This window comes from Vipera ursinii, assembly GCF_947247035.1.
Source record: "Vipera ursinii genome assembly, chromosome: 3".
In the NCBI taxonomy this organism is placed as follows: domain Eukaryota; kingdom Metazoa; phylum Chordata; class Lepidosauria; order Squamata; family Viperidae; genus Vipera; species Vipera ursinii.
Genome location: NC_139516.1, coordinates 7,225,658 through 7,246,013, shown reverse-complemented (window position 1 = coordinate 7,246,013; position 20,356 = coordinate 7,225,658). Strand labels below are relative to the sequence as shown.

The 20,356-nt window shown below is 45.3% G+C and overlaps 1 protein-coding gene across 1 annotated transcript in view; it reads left to right on the top strand.

The window, feature by feature from the left end:
• The window catches only part of ARFGAP1 (ARF GTPase activating protein 1), a 50,770-nt gene that overhangs the window by 14,095 nt on the left and 16,319 nt on the right, over positions 1–20,356 (top strand). The window contains exons 3-9 of the mRNA XM_083360927.1: positions 3,009–3,118; positions 7,743–7,914; positions 11,227–11,327; positions 12,382–12,471; positions 13,496–13,592; positions 15,174–15,230; positions 17,350–17,382. Coding sequence (XP_083217053.1) covers positions 3,009–3,118; positions 7,743–7,914; positions 11,227–11,327; positions 12,382–12,471; positions 13,496–13,592; positions 15,174–15,230; positions 17,350–17,382 — 660 coding nt within the window. The remainder of the gene's footprint in view (positions 1–3,008; positions 3,119–7,742; positions 7,915–11,226; positions 11,328–12,381; positions 12,472–13,495; positions 13,593–15,173; positions 15,231–17,349; positions 17,383–20,356) is intronic.

The window sequence follows — 20,356 nt, the reverse complement described above, 5'->3', positions numbered from 1 at the left end:
TTGGAAAAGCACTTTATTTTTTTTTCTTTTTTGAAAGGGCTGAGAGTGAGTGAGTGGTCCAAAGCCACCAAGGAAGTTTGAGGATGGGCCTCAACCTGAGTCTCTCCCAGTTCTAATCCCATTTCTTAACCGTCACATCATGGGTTTTTTCCCTGTTTTTGGTTTTACAGCATCTCTTTTATCTTTTTCCATAGTTCTTCGGATTCCTTTTTTTCACGTAGATAAAGTGCCTTCGGATTGTTCTTCTGCTCCGACTGCATGGTTTCTCGGCTCAAAATCTTGCCCGCTCTCTTCAGTTGTCTAGTTTTGTCCCATATTAATAACACATTGTCTGTTTCAGAATCTGCATGGGTGATGGTTGATTGAATTAGTTTTTCTGTCTTCTGTTTCCTATTAAATGGTCGGTTTGATTCCGATGGTGCCCAGACATAGGCCCTGCTTTTATATTGTTGGCAGCGGTTTTTCTGCTTCACAAAACCTATTCCTTTCATCATTGCATCTCCCCAAAATCCATCATCATCTTTAGTATTATTTCCACCTATACTTTGTATCACTAAAGGTAGCATGTGAAAATGGACATACCACCCATTTTCCCTGCCACAATAACCCTACTGGGCTAAGAGATAGCCTGAGTCACCCATTCATCTTGAGGATGAGGATGGATTGAAACTCACGATTTTCTAGTTCCACTATTATACCAAATTGCCTTTCTGTCCCTCCATGCCTTGCTTTGATTCATTACTTCAAGGTGGTGACTCCCTGGGAAAATCTTTATTTTAATAGTCATATCTAAGCTTGATTTACCCTAATAGCATTTTTAAGAACAATGGCTATTATTTTATTTATTTCATTTTTATCCCATCATTGTTAACTTTATATCCTCCTTCCTCCCTTTATTTTCCCCACAACAACCCTGTGGGGTAAGTTGGGCAGAGAGACAGTGATTGGTCCAAAGTCACCCAGTCGGCTTTCATGCCTAAGGCGGGACTAGAACGCTTAGTCTCCTGGTGATTGGCCCTTAAGTCACCCAGTCGGCTTTCATGCCTAAGGCGGGACTAGAACGCTTAGTCTCCTGGTGATTGGCCCTTAAGTCACCCAGTCGGCTTTCATGCCTAAGGCGGGACTAGAACGCTTAGTCTCCTGGTGATTGGTCCTTAGTCACCCAGCCGGCTTTCATGCCTAAGGCGGGACTAGAACTCTTAGTCTCCTGGTGATTGGCCCTTAAGTCACCCAGACGGCTTTCATGCCTAAGGTGGGACTAGAACGCTTAGTCTCCTGGCGATTGGCCCTTAAGTCACCCAGCCGGCTTTCATGCCTAAGGTGGGACTAGAACGCTTAGTCTCCTGGTGATTGGCCCTTAAGTCACCCAGCCGGCTTTCATGCCTAAGGTGGGACTAGAACGCTTAGTCTCCTGGTGATTGGCCCTTAAGTCACCCAGTCGGCTTTCATGCCTAAGGTGGAACTAGAACGCTTAGTCTCCTGGTGATTGGCCCTTAAGTCACCCAGTCGGCTTTCATGCCTAAGGTGGGACTAGAACGCTTAGTCTCCTGGTGATTGGCCCTTAAGTCACCCAGTCGGCTTTCATGCCTAAGGTGGGACTAGAACGCTTAGTCTCCTGGTGATTGGCCCTTAAGTCACCCAGTCGGCTTTCATGCCTAAGGTGGGACTAGAACGCTTAGTCTCCTGGTGATTGGCCCTTAAGTCACCCAGTCGGCTTTCATGCCTAAGGTGGGACTAGAACGCTTAGTCTCCTGGTGATTGGCCCTTAAGTCACCCAGTCGGCTTTCATGCCTAAGGTGGGACTAGAACGCTTAGTCTCCTGGTGATTGGCCCTTAAGTCACCCAGTCGGCTTTCATGCCTAAGGTGGGACTAGAACGCTTAGTCTCCTGGTGATTGGCCCTTAAGTCACCCAGTCGGCTTTCATGCCTAAGGTGGGACTAGAACGCTTAGTCTCCTGGTGATTGGCCCTTAAGTCACCCAGTCGGCTTTCATGCCTAAGGTGGGACTAGAACGCTTAGTCTCCTGGTGATTGGCCCTTAAGTCACCCAGTCGGCTTTCATGCCTAAGGTGGGACTAGAACGCTTAGTCTCCTGGTGATTGGCCCTTAAGTCACCCAGTCGGCTTTCATGCCTAAGGCGGGACTAGAACGCTTAGTCTCTTGGTGATTGGCCCTTAAGTCACCCAGTCGGCTTTCATGCCTAAGGTGGGACTAGAACGCTTAGTCTCCTGGTGATTGGTTCTTAGTCACCCAGTCGGCTTTCATGCCTAAGGTGGGACTAGAACGCTTAGTCTCCTGGTGATTGGCCCTTAAGTCACCCAGTCGGCTTTCATGCCTAAGGTGGGACTAGAACGCTTAGTCTCCTGGTGATTGGCCCTTAAGTCACCCAGTCGGCTTTCATGCCTAAGGCGGGACTAGAACGCTTAGTCTCCTGGTGATTGGTCCTTAGTCACCCAGTCGGCTTTCATGCCTAAGGCGGGACTAGAACGCTTAGTCTCCTGGTGATTGGCCCTTAAGTCACCCAGTCGGCTTTCATGCCTAAGGTGGGACTAGAACGCTTAGTCTCCTGGTGATTGGCCCTTAAGTCACCCAGTCGGCTTTCATGCCTAAGGTGGGACTAGAACGCTTAGTCTCCTGGTGATTGGCCCTTAAGTCACCCAGTCGGCTTTCATGCCTAAGGCGGGACTAGAACGCTTAGTCTCCTGGTGATTGGTCCTTAGTCACCCAGTCGGCTTTCATGCCTAAGGCGGGACTAGAACGCTTAGTCTCCTGGTGATTGGTCCTTAGTCACCCAGTCGGCTTTCATGCCTAAGGCGGGACTAGAACGCTTAGTCTCCTGGTGATTGGTTCTTAGTCACCCAGTCGGCTTTCATGCCTAAGGCGGGACTAGAACTCTTATTCTCTGGTGATTGACCCTTAGTCACTCAGCCAACTTTCAAGGTGGGACTAAAACATCTGGGTTTACTGTGGAAAACTCAAATTACCTTTCTCCCCCCCCTCTCTTTACAGGTTTGTTTTGAGTGTGGTGCATTTAACCCCCAGTGGGTGAGTGTGACCTATGGAATTTGGATCTGTCTGGAGTGCTCAGGAAAACACAGAGGCTTGGGGGTTCATCTGAGGTTGGTGATTGATTGTGATAATACATCTGCATTAGTGGTGCAAAAAATTCTTGCACACTGTTAATGTCATTGTTTGTATTTCCCAAACAGATTTATATAGCTGCCCATCTGGCATAACCCTGGTTGGATTAGAAACAATAACAAAATAAAATCATAAAATCATAACATTAAAATCATCAGCCTCAAAAATTTCAGGCATTCCCCCCAAACACCCCTCACATCTCCAAGGTGGCTCAGCGGTTAAGATGCTGGCCTTGTCGGCTGGAAAGCCAGCAGTCTGGGTTCGAGACCTAAGCGCCATGCGACCGGGTGAGCTCCCGTTCCTTGCCTCAGCTCCTGCCAACCCAGCAGTTCGAAAGCATGCAGATGTGAGTAGATAAACAGGTAGTACTACAGCGGGAAGGTAACAGCGCTCCGTGACATAAATGTTTGTCCACAGGACTGCAGAAATGTCTCAATGCTGGCTCAATGGCCTTGAAACGGAGATGAGCACTGCCCCCTAGAGTCGACAACATCTAGCGGAGTAAAATCCACAGGGGCACCTTTACCCTTACCTTGCATCTCCAAACAATTTCACTGGTCTCCAACCTCATGCTAGGCTAAGGCTTGTGGGGAAAAGCCAGACCTTCAAGGCGTTTCCAAAAGTGGCCTGCTGGATCTCAGGAGAAAAAGTGTCCCAAAGGGCAGGTGCCCCTTCTGAGAAGAGGTGCTGCTTAGGTCCTTCTGGATGGCAGCAGTAAAGGAAAGGGACCTGAAGTGTGTCCACCCATCTTTGCTGGCAGAACAGGCGGATAGACTGGGAGATTCTCCTAGGACAGGGCTTTTCAACTTTTTCACCCATTGTACCACTTTTAGGATATGGCAACATCCGAGTACCACCTAGCAAGGTGTCAAAAACTTGATGACCAAAAAAAAAGGAAAAAAGTGATGAAGTACAGGTAGTCCTCGACTTACAACAGTTCGCTTAGTGACTGTTTGAAGTTACAATGGCACTGAAAAAAGTGCCCCCCAAGCCACAGCCGAGCAAGACACCTGCCTGCCCGCCTGGCGGCGCTCTTCCTCCTGTCTGAGGTTTTCATTGGATTGGTAGCGGGTGCGGTGAGGAATGTTTGGTTTTTATTCCTCCCATCTGCCTGGTGGTTGTAGCACGTTCTGGTCACTTCACATGACCCTGGGACACTGTGACCACCATAAATATGAATCAGTTGCCAAGCATCTGAATGTAAAACAAGATTCTGGAGATGCTGCAACATTCCAGCTGATTGGTGCTTCTTCTGGGCTCAGCAGATGTGCTGGGATCAGCGCTGAGCTCCAGCTGGAGCCTGGCACTGATCCTGGTGCTTCTGCTGAGCCCTGACAGCTTTGCAGCTCCAGCCATCTCTCGCTCAGGCTTGTGCAGTGCTGCCACTGGTTCAGCTCATTCCCCTCCCCCACTACCACTTTTCTAGGATGGCTGTGTACCACCTGCTAGGTGCTAATGTACCACAGGTGGTACCCGTACCACTGGCTGAAAAGCCCTGTCCTAGGATCCTGGCCCTGTACCATTTAGGGCTTTCAAAGTGATAACCAGCATGCTGAATTGTTGTTGGCTGTGCAATTATTTGATAGCCATTACTTTCCCTGTTGGTTACAAAGCCCTAGCTCAGTGATGGCGAACCTTTTAGAGACCAAGTGCCCAAACTGCAACCCAAAACCCACTTATGTATCATCAGGTGCCGGGTAGGCATGGCCCATTGGGTGGGCGTGGCCCATTGGGTGAGCGTGGCCCATTGGGTGGGCGCGGCTGCGGTGGTAACGGCAAACTGGGTGGGACTAAAAAGTTCAATCAATTCCAACTTTGCTAGATCTTTTTTTTTCCCACGAGAAGTTGAAATTGATTGATTGATTGAAACTTTTTTTTTTTTTTGCACACGGCGGTGGAGGCCTAAAGCGAAAAGGTTTTATAAAACTCAGCTGAAGGCTTAGGACTGGGGCGGTGGTGCGCGTGCCCACAGAGAGGCCTATGCGTGCCACCACGGCCCTAGCTGATTCTTCACTACCGTAATCTTCTAGCTGTTCTAGCAGACTAACCATAGATTTGGAGGCCATCGGATTCCAAAGGTGCTTTTTCACGAGGCAGCTGCAATTTCTTTGTTTTTACCTTGAAGACGTTTCACTTCTCATCCAAGAAGTTTCTTCAGCTCTGACTGGATGGTGGGGAATGGAAGGATTTTTATACTCCTTGCAGACAGCTGGTCATTTGCCTTCTTTTTAGAGAGTCGTTAGGGGCCATTTGGAGGTTTATCTGTGTCCTCAGGGTCACCTGAGCAGGGCACATTTGTGTGGAGCCTTCTTGGCTGCAGGCTGTTGGGGATGCCTTTAGCTATGCACTTTGGGATGAACCCCCTTCGAATGGTGCGGGAGTATGAGTGGATTTCCAGAAAACATTGCAGACTACAAGAAGAACCATTTGCGCTTCAGTTTGATTTGCAGGCAACACGGACTCATCCCCAACAGCCTGCGCCTGTCTTCAGCGGTGAAGGGACCCAGGGCAGAAAAACATCCTGCAGCCAAGAAGGCTCCACACAAATTTGCACTACTCAGGTGACCCTGAGGACACAGAAAAATCTCCAAGCGGCCTCGGTGACTCTCTAAAAGAAGGCAAGTGACCAGCTGTCTGCAAGGAATATAAATCCTTCCCTTCCCCACCATCCTAGTCAGAGCTGAAGAAGCTTCTTGGATGAGAAGCGAAACATCTTCAAGGTAAAAACAACATTCAGTTGTCCAGTTGCTTCCTGGAAAAAAAAGCTCCTTTGGGACAACCATGACCTAGATCTGTGGTGGTGAACCTATGGCACGTGTGCCACAGGTGGCATGCAGAGCCCTCTCTGCGGGCACGCGCGTCGTTGCTCCAGTCCTAGGCCTTCAGCTGCGTTTTATAAAACCTTTTCGCTTTAGGCCTCCACCGCCGTGTGAAAAAAAAAAAAGGTTTAATCAATTTCAACTTCTCGCAGGGAAAAAAAAAGATCTCGCAAAGTTGGAATTGACTGATTGAACTTTTTATTCCCACCCAGTCTGCCATTACCACCGCAGCCACGCCCACCCAATTGGCCACACCCACTCAATGGGCCACACGGCACCCAACGATACGTAAGTATCGTAAGTATCCCCCTGTAGTCATTCAGCCTTGGTGGAGCAGTGGGCTGATGCCTCCTTAAGTAACACCAGCTGCCTGCAATTAGTGCAGGTTCGAGTCCCACCAGGCTCAAGGTTGACTCAGCCTTCCATCCTTCCAAGGTAGGTAAAATGAGGACCCAGATTGTTGGGGGCAATTAAGCTGACTTTGTAATAATGCCGCTTGGGGTGTGTGTGAAAGCCCTAATAAGCAGGCATATACATAGAATGAAGGCTACTGCTAAGTTTGTAAAGCCGCCCTGAGTCTTCGGAGAAGGGCGGGATATAAATGGAATAAAAAAATAAAAAAATAAATAAAAAGTGGGCTTTGGATTGCAGTTTGGGGACTCAGTCTCTAAAAGGTTCGCCATCACTGACCTAGATGACAGAGCATCTCCACAGCCAGTTGACTCTGGAGGCTGTTATGTTTTCTCAGGAAGAATAGCCTTACAACTGGGAGTTCCTCCTGGACTTTCTGCTCCTCTTCTAAGATTAGATGGAGACCATGGCCAGAAAGGGCTTATGCACAGCTTCAGTGACCCATCTGCAACAAGAGGCATTAGATTACGGTCACTCATATCCTTATCTCTAGTTTAGGCTATTACAACTCGCTCTCCATGGGCTTGAAGACCAGCTAAAAAAGTTCAGCTGGTCCAGAACGCAGTGATAACGGATGCTTAGTGGTCAGTCACAATATAGTTCAGGGGTGTCAAACTCAATTTCATTGAGGGCCGCATCAGCATTGCGGTTGCCCTCAGGGGGCCGGGTGGGTATGGCCAGGGTGGGCATGGCCTATTGGGTGGGCGTGGCTAGAGTGTGTATGGCCTACTGGGTGGGCATGGCCAGCTCTACATCGTTTGCATCAAGGGTGCCTATGGGGGCCTGGGCAGGAGTGGGACAGATCTGAGGGTCTCTGGCAAAAGGAGGGTCTCTGGGCCAGGGCCAAGGCAGTGGGGGCTGTTCCCTCGCTGTTTCCAGGATGGCTTTGTGGGCTGCATGAAACCACTTCGCGGGCCGCATCTGGCCCCCGTGCCTTGTGTTTGACATGCCTGATATAGTTAGTTCTTGACTTGCCGCAGTTTTGACCATTCAGAGTTAACAACAGCACCGGAAAAAGTGACACGATCGTTTTTCACACTTACCAAATTTTGGAAACTCTTTGAGTCGGGGGAGGCGGTTGATCGATTAACGATAGATATCACCTCCCCCATTTTGCTCCGACCCTCCCCATTTTTCACTTGTACCGGGGGCTGTGTGCGGTATTTTGGTTATGCTTTTATCTTTCTACAATTTTTGTGTTTTACGGCTGCAAGCCACCCAGAGTTACCCCACTAAGACAAAGAGGGGTGGCCAACAAATTTCCTAAATAAATAAATTAAATAAATGTCCTAAATAAGTAAAAAAAACCTTTGTTTCAACGCTGATTGCTTGTACTGGCATACTGAGAAGCCGTTGAATTGTGGTTTTCCAGTTTTGTGCGCTCGGTCACAATGGACAAATGGAAAGACATCGAACTGGAGAAAATGAAGGCCGGCGGTAACCTTAAATTCCGAGAGTTTTTAGAGTCTCAAGATGATTATGACCCTTGCTGGTCGTTGCAAGAGAAGTACAACAGCAGAGCTGCAGCTCTCTTCAGAGATAAGGTAAATCCAATTAAGCACGATTGCAACTTTCTTGGACCTTGCTTTTTTTTTTTTTCCAAACCTCCATTTAGGATTCTGCATTTCTGTGAAAATTAAACCTGTCAGGGTGAGAAAGAGACTGATTCACGGCCTCAGAATTTCTTCCGCCCTATATGATTTTTGACAAAAGGAACACCGAGTTTTATTATTTAGGTTATTATGAAGCGTGCGCGTGCGAGAGAAAAAAAGTGTTAGCGTTTCGCGCTCAACGATTTCATTTTCACAATTGAAACATTCAAAATCCCACCCCTCCTTTTTTTTTTTTGACCGAAACAGTCTGAGGGAGGAATAATTTGCAGATCCCTGTACAAATCAGAGAGGACGCGATGAGCTTGTGAGCTGGAAACCCGACAGCCGGCGTTCGAGACCTACGTCTCGGGATGCACAACGCCATGAGCTCCTGTTACTTGCCTGCCTAGTGCTTTGCAAGTATTTATTTATTTATTTGATTTATATACCGCCCTTCTCCTGAAGGACTCAGGGCGGTGTACAGGGCAACAAAAATAAGAATACAGGATACAAGATTTAAAGTTAAATGATTGTGCCCAATGTAGTAGGTTAGTTAAAATAGGTTAGTTGGTATACAAATACGAGTAGATAAATAGGTACTACTTCGATGGGAAGCTAACAGCATTCGGTGCGCCTTTGGTGTATAGTCACGCTGGCCACACGACCACGGAAAATGTCTTTGGACCGCGCTGGTTTCTTTGGCCAAGAAACGGAGATGAACCCTGCGCCCTAAGAGTCGGATGTGACCGGACAGGAAAACTTGCTTTTTTTATCTTTTTACCTTACTCAAATCAACCCCGCTGGAAAGAAGTTTGTTTAATGCCAGAATGAAACTCTTAGCAAAATGCAGGCGTTCTATTTCATTCTCCGAACACTCCAAGCATTTCTTTCTTTTGAATCCACGACAGTTCGCAGCCATGGTGTTTTTCAGGAAAGTAGTGGGGTTTTGGGGGGGGGGGTTTGGGGGTTTTTTTTAGTAGAAAAGTGAACGTGGCTGTGTTTTGTCTGCACTTGCTCCCTTCTTGCGATTCTGCAAATTCTCAACCACCTGCCCAAATAAATCATGTGCCATTTACTGAACCATAAAAAACGGTAAGAGGCTAGGCCAGGGGTAGGCAACCTTGGCTCTTTTATGACTCGTGGACTTCAACTCCCAGAATTCCTGAGCCAGCTGTGCTGGCTCAGGAATTCTGGGAGTTGAAGTCCACGAGTCATAAAAGAGCCAAGGTTGCCTACCCCTGAGCTAGGCGGTAAGAACATGCTGAGATCAGCAATTCTTGGGGCTGATCTGGAATTGTCTCTTTTTGAAATTCGCCCCAGCCACCGTTCCCAGTATCACTGAGGGTTTTTTTAGGTTTTTTTACTGGCACTGGCTGTTTATTTTTCTTTTCCTCTTTCAGGCTTTCTTAACTGATGATTGTGGTCCCCTCTTGTTAGGAGCCGTCAGCAAGCCCATTGCTGTTTCCCTAATTTAAGCCCTGCAACTGTGGGCGTGCTTGCAATTCTCTCGATTCCCAGAATAAGCCTGGGTGGTTTGTCAGGCATATAAGGCCCCCCCACCACCACCCAAGGGCATCTTCTGTGGTCCTAGAACTTCTAAGTGCAAACCAAGCTGAACATTTGTGATGGGGCACCAGTAGTGGGTGCCGCATCACTGGAGGCTTTCAAGAAGAGACTGGACAGCCATTTGTCTGAAATGGTATAGACTCTCCTGCTTGAACAGGGGTTGTTGTCTAGATGATCTCCAAGGTCTCGTCTCGTCTTGTCTCTTCTCTTCTCTTCTCTTCTCTTCTCTTCTCTTCTCTTCTCTTCTCTTCTCTTCTCTTCTCTTCTCTTCTCCTCTCCTCTCCTCTCCTCTTCTCTTCTCCTCTCCTCTCCTCTCCTCTCCTCTCCTCTCCTCTCCTCTCCTCTCCTCTCCTCTCCCCTCCCCTCCCCTCCCCTCCTTCTCTCCTCTCTCCCCTCCTCTCCTTCTTTCCTACTCTCCCCTCCCCTCTTCTCCTTTTCCCTCCTCTCCTCCTCCTTTTCTCCTCTCCCTTCCTCTCCCCTCCCTTCCCCTCCTCCATTTAGATCTATTTGGGGAGAAGATAGTAGGGCAAGGGCCAAATTAGTGCCTAAAGAGCTTGTTTGCTGTAGTGATTATGGTGTTCGTCTAGAAACCATGAGTTCTAATCCCGCCTTAGGCACGAAGGCCGGCTGGGTGACTTTGGGCCAATCGCCAGGAGACTGTGAGTTCTAGTCCCTCCTTAGGCAGGAAAGCTGGATGGGCGACTTTGAGCCAGTCACATTCTCTTGGCCCAGTCTGTCTCCGAACGTGGCTTTGAGATGTTTTATAGATCAATCGTGTAATAATAATAATAATAATAATAATAATAATAATAATAATAATAATGTTGGAAGGGGCCTTGGAGGTCATCTAGTCCAACACCCTGCTCAGGCAGGAAACCCTATACCATTTCAGATAAATGGCTGTCCAGTCTCTTCTTTAAAACCTCCAGTGTTGGAGCATTCACCACTTCCGGAGGCAGGTTGTTCCACTGGTTAATTGTTCCAACTGTCAGGAAGTTTCTCCTTAGTTCCAGGTTGCTTCTCTCCTTGACTAGTTTCCATCCGTTGCTTCTTGTCCTGCTTTCAGGCGCTTTGGAGACCAGCTTGACTCCCTCTTCTTTGGGGCAGCCCCTGAGATACTGGAACACTGCTAATGTCCCCCCCCTCGTCCTTCTCTTCATTAACTAAATAAACGAATTAAATAATTAAATAAAAAATTAAATAAATAGTCAAGGATTACTTGTAGTAACCAAAGGTAAGGCAAAGTGCCCTTTTTCTTACCATTCATTTAACTGAAGTAGACAACCTTTGGCATCTACCCCTTAAAATGAGCTTGAAACTCTGTATCAGTTCAGACAAATGGTTGTCCAATCTCTGCTTAAAATTCTCCAGTGTTAGAGCTCCACAACTTCTGGAGGCAAGCGCTTCCACTGGTTAATTCTTCTATCAGGAAGTTTCTCCTTAGTTCCAGGTTGCTTCTCTCTCTGATTAGTTTCCACCCGTTGCTTCTTCTCCTGCCTTCAGGTGCTTTGGAGAATAGCTTGACTCCCTCTTCTTGAACCTATCCTGTTCTTGTCGCCCTAAAGCAGGGATGGGGAACCTTGGCTGGCTGGGGAATTCTGGGAGTTGAAGGCCACAAGTCATAAAGGGGCCACGTTTCCCCATCTCTCCCAGTGAAGGAAACGGAGTTTGTTTGTCTAAAGTCCTTTCTTTCTTTAGGTGGCCGTGATAGCTGAGGGCAAAGAATGGTCCTTTGAAACCTCTGCTGCTCGGAATTGGAGTCCTCCGCAGCCCAAGGTCGCTTTGTCCTCAGTTCATCGGTAAACATTTCGTGGTTTCGGTTATATTCTAAAGCTTGTCATTATTATTTTTTTTACTACCAAAGCGCAGTCGCTTGAGGAATGCAGATGAACGTTTAGAGAGAACACAGGTGCGCCTGTAAGCGAGGGCTGGCTTTACTCGTTCCTCCTGAACAAAAAGAACAGACTATAAATCTGGCAGAGAAAACGAGCCAATTAAAGTAAAAATAAATGCGTTTGTCAGCAAAGGGCGGATTTGCTCTGTCGGCTCGGCTAGAGATCACATTTGTGCCCAATTTTCCTAGGTGGACAGTAGTGTGGCAGGTTGAAGGACGTTCTGCGCGCGAGAAAAAAAAAGGTGTTTGTACGGTAGAGGCCAAAATTGTGGAAACCTTTTGGGAAAAGTGTGCCGTGGAAATGCCACCTTTGGTTAAGTTTCCACCAATTTTTCTTCTAATTTCTTTATAACCATCAGCTTTGTTCACTTAATAATGCTGTTTTACGTCGCTTTCTGGGCGATCAGTCAACCCTTTGCACCATTATTTTAATCTTATTACATTTTACAAGCTCGCTAAATGAAAGAACACACACAAAAAAACCCCAACCAACTTGATAGCGATCACGTAACACACTGACAAATGTCCTCCTCTCAGCTTTAATACATGACATCAATCACTGAATCCTACTGTGATCTGATTGGCTCGTTGCCAAAACAAGATGACACCTGATTGGCTCTCTAAACACTCGTGCCCATTGGCTACCATCAGATGAAGGAAAGCTACCTGATATCCACCTAAGCAAGTTGTGCTTCCTTTTTCTGGTTATTTGGCTATAACCTTTCATAGAATAGAGTACAGATAATTGAACAAACTTTGTTGCGCTACATTCTTGATTGAATTATCTTTCCCTTGATATATAATTTTATGGTACTACTCCCCCGAAAAAAGTGTTGTTATTAGCCGTCAAACCTCAAAAATACACTTTTCCCAAAAGGTTTCCACAATTTTGGCCACTACTGTAATTTAACAGAGGTTGCCTTTCTGTGATTTCATTTTGATGTTGTCGTTTTCTGCAGAAGCTCTGGGGGGCAACCGCAGAATGCCGGTCCCATTTCTGATAAAGCATTTGAAGATTGGTTGAATGATGACGTTGGTTCCTATCAAAGGTAAATCCCATTTTCCATTTTAGATTGAATTCAGCAAAAGGCTTTGAAGAATCTTTTTTTAATGGCTTCATATCAGTTTTGGCTCAGAGTAACTGCTTAGACAAGTCCCTGCAGTTTCCTTGGCAACTTGTTTTTTGGAAGTAGTCAGCCATTACCTCCTTCCTAGGGCCAAGAAACAGTAACTGGCTTGGGGTTTTGTATCTGAGGTGGGACTAGAACTCAGCTCTCCCAGTTTCTAATCTGTCTCCCAGAATTCCTCAGCTGGGCACACTGAGGGGAAAGGGAGAGATTTCCAAGCTGAGCCATGCTGGCTGAGGAATTCTGGGAGTTGAAGTCCACAAGTCATGAGGGGGCCATAGTTCCCCCATGCTGGCTGAGGAATTATGGGAGTTGAAGTCCATAAGTCATAAAAGGACCACGTTTGAAGACCCCTGCGCTAGACCAATGTTTTTCAACCTCAGCAACTTCAAGGTAGGGACGCGGTGGCTCAGTGGGTTAGGACGCTGAGCTTGTCGATCAGAAGGTCAGCAGTTTGGCGGGTCGAATCCTGAGTGCCACGTAGCAGAGTGAGCGCCTGTTACTCGTCCCAGCTTCTGCCAACCTAGCAGTTCGAAAGCACATAAAAATGCAAGTAGAAAAATAGGGACCACTATGGTGGGAAGGTAACAGCGTTCCGTGCGCCTTTGGCGTCTAGTCATGCCGGCCACATGACCACGGAGACGTTCTCGGAGAAGCGCTGGCTCTTTGGCTTTGAAACGGAGATGAGCACCGACCCCTAGAGTCGGAAACGACTAGCACGCATGTGCGGGGGAACCTTTACCTTTACCTTTTTACTTCAAGGTATGTGGACTTCAACTCCCAGAATTCCACAGCCAGCATAGTTGATTGGGGTATTCTGGGACTTGAAGTCCACACCGCTTAAAATTGCCAAGGTTGGGAAAGGCTCCTGCAGCACTTTAAAGACCAGCCAATGTATTTTGATTGTAAATGGCTTATCCTTCCTTCCTTTTGTGTTCCAATTCAGCGGCCAAGAAAATCGCTACGTTGGGTTTGGGAACACGGTCACTCCTCCCAAAAAGGAGGATGACTTCCTCAATAATGCTATGTCTTCTCTCTACTCAGTAAGTCAAAACTTTTCGTACGTGCACTAATTCAAGATGTCGCTTTGCTGTCCTGTCATTACTAATATCTTTTTTTTTAAAAAAAAGAATAACATTAGGAATCCTAATATAATTGGATGATTTTACTCCTGCCTGGAATAAAAATTGAGAAAAGATTTACAGTTTTAGATTATTTCAAGCACTGCGGTACAACTTTGAAAAAATGAAGAAGCTGAGATTTAGTTGGATAAGGATGCATATATTTCCTAGCATCCCAAGTAAAAGGGATAGTTAACAGAATAACAAGAGTTGGAAGGGACCTTGAAGGTCTTCTAGTCCAGCTCCCTGCACAAGCAGATCCTATAGCCGCGGTGGCGAACCTATGGCACGCGTGCCACAGGTGGCACGCAGAGGCCTCTCTGTGGGCACTCGCGCCATCGCACCAGTCCTAGGCTTTCAGCTGGGTTTTATAAAACCTTTTCATTTTAGGCCTCCGTCGCCTGTGTGCATAACCCCCCACAAAGGTTCAAATAAATCAATCAATTTCAACTTCTCGCGGGAAAACAAAAGATCTCGCAAAGTTGGAATTGATTGAACTTTTTAGTCCCACCCAGTCTGCCGTTACCACCGCAGCCATGCCCACCCAATGGGCCACGCCCACCCGGCACCCGACGATACATAAGCGGGTTTTGGGTTGCAGTTTGGGCACTTGTTCTCTAAAAGGTTCGCCACCACTGTCCTATAGCGTTTCAGACAAGTCGTTCTCCAGACTTTTCTCAAAAGCCTTCAGTGATGGAGCACTCACAACCTCTGAAGGCAAACCCATTCCATTGGTTAATTGCTCTCGCCGTCAGGAAATTTCCTCCTTAATTCCAGGTTGCTTCTCTCTTTGATTAGTTTCCATCCGTTGCTTCTTGTCCTGCCTTCGGGTGGTTTGGAAAATAGGCTGATCCCCTCTTCTTTGTGGTAACCCCTGAGATATTGGAACACTGCTATCATATAGTCTGCTCCACAGCAGTGTTTTTCAAACTTGGCCGGGGAATTCTGGGAGTTGAAGTCCAGACATCTTAAAGGAGCCAAGTTTTTTTTAAAAAAAAATGCTGTAAAGCTTCAGAAGGATGAAGGGAGTCAGGCTGCAAAACCTGGCTTCCCGAAGCTAATCTGGGCCTCCTAAAATGAAGCAGAAGTAAAGCCAACTTTTCCTTCAGGTTTCATTCTGCATAAATAACAGAGTCATATTCTCCTGGATAGTAGACCTGCGGATCCGAAAACAGCAGCCAAGAGCTGAAACGTAGAGCATCTTTTGAAAATTCCCTTTGCTCCATGTGCAGACTTCCCATTAAGCGGGTGGACTTTGCACAGTGAAGGCTGAACTGGTGTGGCTGTGTTTTGCAAATTTCAGACCCAGATTGCTGTTCGCTGCGAAGTCACGTCCGACCCATCGCGACCCTATGGACAGTGTTCCTCCAGGCCTTCCTGTCCTCTACCATGACCCAGGGCTCATGTCCAAATGTGTACGCTTTGGGATGTTTTTACTGAAGTATCTCCACAAAGCACTGACCTCCAATCTTTTTTTTTTTTACCTCCCCCCCCCCTCTCCAGGGCTGGAGTAGTTTTACATCTGGAGCAAGCAAGTTTGCTTCTGCAGCTAAAGAGGGTGTAAGTAAATATTCGGACCGGCAAATGTGTCTACAGGTAGTCCTGGAATGACGAGCACAACCGAACCCATAATTTCCACTGCTGAGCAAGGCAGTCGTTAAGTGAGTTTTGCCCCATTTTGCAACCTTCCTTATCACGGTCATCCAGCGAATCACTGCGGTTGTTGAGTTAGTAACACGGGTGTTAATGAATCTGGCTTCCCCATTGACTTTGCTTGTCAGAAGGTCATGTTGACCCGGACTTATGGAACAGTATCCATTGTGAATACATGGAGATGGCCCCGCTCTCTCTGGCCACTTGCAGAACCGTGAATGCAAGGTCATAAAAGGACAGCTAAAGGAAACGCCCAATAGCCTAACCCACCCAGGAACATCTGGTGGCTGAGGGAAACACCTAAACCAGCCAAAAGGGAACATCTGGTGCCTTGGGGGAACACCCAAAAGGGCACATTTTTAGCTACTTCAGCTTTCTTCCTTCTTATCTACCGTGTGCCAGCCTTGAAGGGCGAAGTCTTTATCTTATGTGTGTCAGCTTTGCTGGGTGGATTCCTTATGTAATCAAAGAAGGTATAAAAATAAGGTTTTTCTGATATTTGGGGCTTTTTCTCTTTTTTTTTTAGGGAAGCCCGTCTTTGTTCAGCTGAATAAAAACGTAAAGCTTGAAGGCAGCTTCTGGTTTCCTGTAATTTTTTTTTTAACAAGTAAAACCTCAGAAGCTGCACATCAGTGACAAATGGGGATCACATGACCCCGGGACAGTGCAACCATCATCAGTACATGTCAGTTGCCAAGCGTCTGAATTTTGATCATGTGACCATGGGGGGGGGGGAACGGCGCAGAAATGGTCACGAGTGTGAAAAAGAGCCATAAGCTAATGAGCTAATGCCTCCTTAAGTAACACCAGCTGCCTGCAATTAGTGCAGGTTCGCATCCCACCAGGCTCAAGGTTGACTCAGCCTTCCATCCTTCCGAGGTAGGTAAAATGAGGACCCAGATTGTTGGGGGCAATTAAGCTGACTTTGTAATAATGCCGCTTGGGGTGTGTGTGAAAGCCCTAATAAGCAGGCATATACATAGAATGAAGGCTACTGCTAAGCTTGTAAGCCGCCCTGAGTCTTCGGAGAAGGGCGGGATATAAATGGAATTAAAATAAAAAAATAAATAAATAAAAAAATAAGCCACTTTTTTTCCTGTGCGGTTGTAACTTGTAACGAACGTCCTAACGAGAGGCCAACAAGTGAAGTCCACGGGGAAGTCAGATTCACTTAACAACCATGTTGCTAACTCAGCTGCAGTGATTCAGTTAACAACTGCGGCAAGAAAGATTGTAAAATGGGGCAAAACTCATTTAACAATTGCCTTGCTTAGCAGTGGAAATTTGGGGATCAGTTGTGGTTGTCAGTCAGGGACTCCCTCTATATGATTGTCAATAAAGACTAGTATTGTTTCAAAACAAGCGCTTGAGATAATTTTCAAAAAGGTATTTGGAACAGCCAAGATATTTGCAGAGAGCTGACTTTGGGAAAAATTGTGACGTCAAGTGTTTTCATGCGTTGTTTTCTAGCATCTTCCAGACCATCTGTTTAAATATAAAATGGCTCTGGCATTTCCTTATCGTATTAAGTAAACACGGTTCTTATGAATGTATATAAAAATATTGCTTAGACTGTTAGATGTGAAGGCTCATGAAGCAAAGCTCTATAATTTGCTGTTACTCACCAAGAATACTATTGAGATCATGTCAGTAATAATAGCATTTATCCTTGCCATTGTACCCTGCATTTTCTTGTTTGTGCATCTGGGTATATTTTTTTCTGTAGCTTTCAGACTTGACAGATTGGTAATATTGTTTCAGAAAAGTATGAAAGATTCTTAGCCTCATGAAAAACAAAGAAATGACTGAAGTACATTTGCGTAGCATTAAAAATCTTTCGTGTGGATGGATACAAACAGCACTTAATGTGGGACCCAGGGACATAATTGTTGCCAGTTCCTTAAGATGGTGGGATAAAATTTTAATAAAATTAAAAAGAATCCTAGAATTTGCAGAGTGTTTGAATTTTTTGATTTTGGAAAGGAAACATGGAACCGAAATAAGCCAAGTTTGCTTTTGTCCACAGGCTAGCAAGTTTGGGTCTCAAGCAACTCAAAAGGTAACTCTTACAAACTACTGAACACTTAAAAATATGTCATTGGCTCTCTTTTGCTTGCAACTTGACTTTCTGTATCTTCCCTGAGAAATAACACAAACCACTAATTGCTTAGTTACATGGCATATGAAAGTAAGGGGTTAACCCAGGGGTAGGCAACCTTGGCTCTTTTATGACTCGTGGACTTCAACTCCCAGAATTCCTGAGCCAGCATGGCTAACTCAGGAATTCTGGGAGTTGAAGTCCACGAGTCATAAAAGAGCCAAGGTTGCCTACCCCTGGGTTGACCCAGTGACTCTTTAGCTGCCTAATTAGTTATTTGCTGCAGTATTGAACAATGAAACCCCTGTTTTTGTCCTTGGCATCAGCTTGTGTTAGCGGTAAACTGTACAGTCCAATTTCAGGCTCTTGAAATAATCCAGCAAGGCAACCTCGTTAGACTTCTGTAGCAAGGCATACCCTATTCCTTACTCTTTTTAAATGCAGTTGAAAATAACTGTCCAAAGCTTACACCAGGCTGGAAGTCCCCAAGTTGCTTTTCCAAAAGGCAACTGGGCTTGGGGTTTTTTCCGTTGAAAACATTTTGCTTCTTATCCAAGAAGCTTCTCCAGTTCAGATCCACTTCTTGGATGAGAAGTGAAACGTTTTGAAAGGAAAACAAAACAAAACAAGGAAGTCCAGTTGCCTTTTGGAAAAGCACCTTTGGAATAACCATGACCTGGATGATTGAGAATATCCGTAGCCAACAGGCTGGAAGTTACGCCTTGTGGTGTTTTCAGTCCTTATAGTTGACCAGTAATTGTGAGTTTCACATAAACTGTGGACCCGGTTTCTAATCTATGTAGATTGCTATTATCCATTGAACCTACAACTTGTGCCAAAGCAGTCATTGTATATGTAGATAGATAGATAGACAGACAGACAGACAGACATAGAGAGATGGATGATAGATAGATAGATAGATAGATAGATAGATAGATAGATAGATAGATAGATAGATAGACAGACAGACAGACATATAGAGATATAGAGATACAGAGATGGATGATAGACAGACAGAGATATAGAGAGATGGATGATAGATAGATGATAGATAGATAGATAGATAGATAGATAGATAGATAGATAGATGATAGATAGATATAAGATAGACTGAAAATCTAGACAGGATAATTGTGTGAAACAATTACCTCCAATTTATATTCTTCCTGCGCATCACATGATTTATACATATTTTACATTTTAACTGACAACTGCTGAATATATTATTGCTATATTAGGACTTTTCCTTCACACAGGTGAATTAAGGAGACAAGGAGTCCATACCTACTCAGGTTGCTTAGGTTGAGAAACACTGGTCTAATGTCATGTTTGCCTAATCCCTGCATAAACCTATGCAGCCGGTTATTATTGTTTCAAACCATCACATGTCAGGTCCAGATACTCAATTTATGAAATAGTGTTTGAGAGAGGGTTAGCAGAATATCATTCCTCGATGCTTAGGGATCTTATGTTGGAGTTCCAGCGGGAGAAAATGCTGGATTTTTTTTTTGTAGGAACTGACTTGTCCACATGTGGAGTGGCACAGATGAATTGTGCGGGCTCTTGTGATTATGCAAATCTTTCTTCAAGTGGGCGTTATGTTGGAGGTTATGTGTGCAGAACTAGTTTGTATAAGTTTCACTTTCTCTTTAGCTTCTCTCCCAGGATGACTATATATTCCTGAAGAGCTGGCATCATAAGTAAAAAGCCCAACTACTTGGGGTCATATCATACGTAGTACGCTTTTGCTAGAGTTTCCTGTTTTGCAGGAAACCGTTCAAGATTTTCCCCAGAACTCTGCAAAATAAAATTTAGAATCATTTGAGGTCTGCATTCAATTTGGAGAGTAGCAGCTACCCAGTAAAAATAAACCAGTTTCATGTTACACCACGTTCAAGCTATGCATAAATGTAATAAATTGTGGGAGATCTTAAGCCAAGGATTGCCAATGAGGATTCGTCTCCAAAATGTGAATTTGCTTTCTGTAGTAAGCTTTTGATTGACAACAGCAAGAGTGCCATAATCACACAAAATGTTTGAAAAAAATTACAGCCCCTATCTTAAGCCTTTCTCCAAATTTAAAGAAGATATTTCCTTCTTAAACAGAATAGGATTGTTACACTGTTACATCATTTATCTTCTGCTCTAACAGAAGTCATAGTTGCTTCCATGGCTGCTACCTTAAGCCCTTGTTAAATAATAATAATAGTAGTTATGCATATATTTATTCAAAGTACTAGTGTTTCTCAACTTTGGCAACTCTATGATTTGTGGACTTCGACTCCCAGAATTCCCCATTCTGGCTGGAGAATTCTGGGAGTTGAACTCCACAGATCTTAGACTCCCCTAGATTGAGAAAACACGGCACTAGTGACAGTCACAACATTTTGCATCAAACTGATTTGAATTCAAAACACCTTGTCTTCAACATAAAACACCTAGTTTTGAACGAGGAGCAAGCATTTGAAGCATAAAATGATTTCTTCCCCCCCCCAGTCTTCTTTGTCTGTTTTATATTAGAAAAAGGGTGCCATTCCATGCTTGAAACAGAGCGTTTTGAATTTTAAAATCCTCCAGATTGAAACAGTTTGCACCCTGTGGGCAAGCATGAAAATGCAATTCGCCATTATCAACTTTCCTGATAAGCCGAAGTCCATGATCTTTCTTTTTCAGATTGGGTTACCCTAAGAGACAAATCAGTTTCTCAAGTTAGCAAGTTGAGTTGTTGCTTTCACTCCAGCTGTGACATGCATGTGGCAAGTCAGCTTGGCACGTTAGATGACACATTTGCCTCTTTTGTTAGTCAGGCATTAAGTACTGTAGGAAAAGAAATACCTTGCTTTCTTGCCTAGGTTAAAATGAGTGCTTTTAGATCTTTTGCTTAAAGTTGGTTCTTCTACTTCCTCTCCTGCCTTTCTTGTGCTGCCTGGGTGTA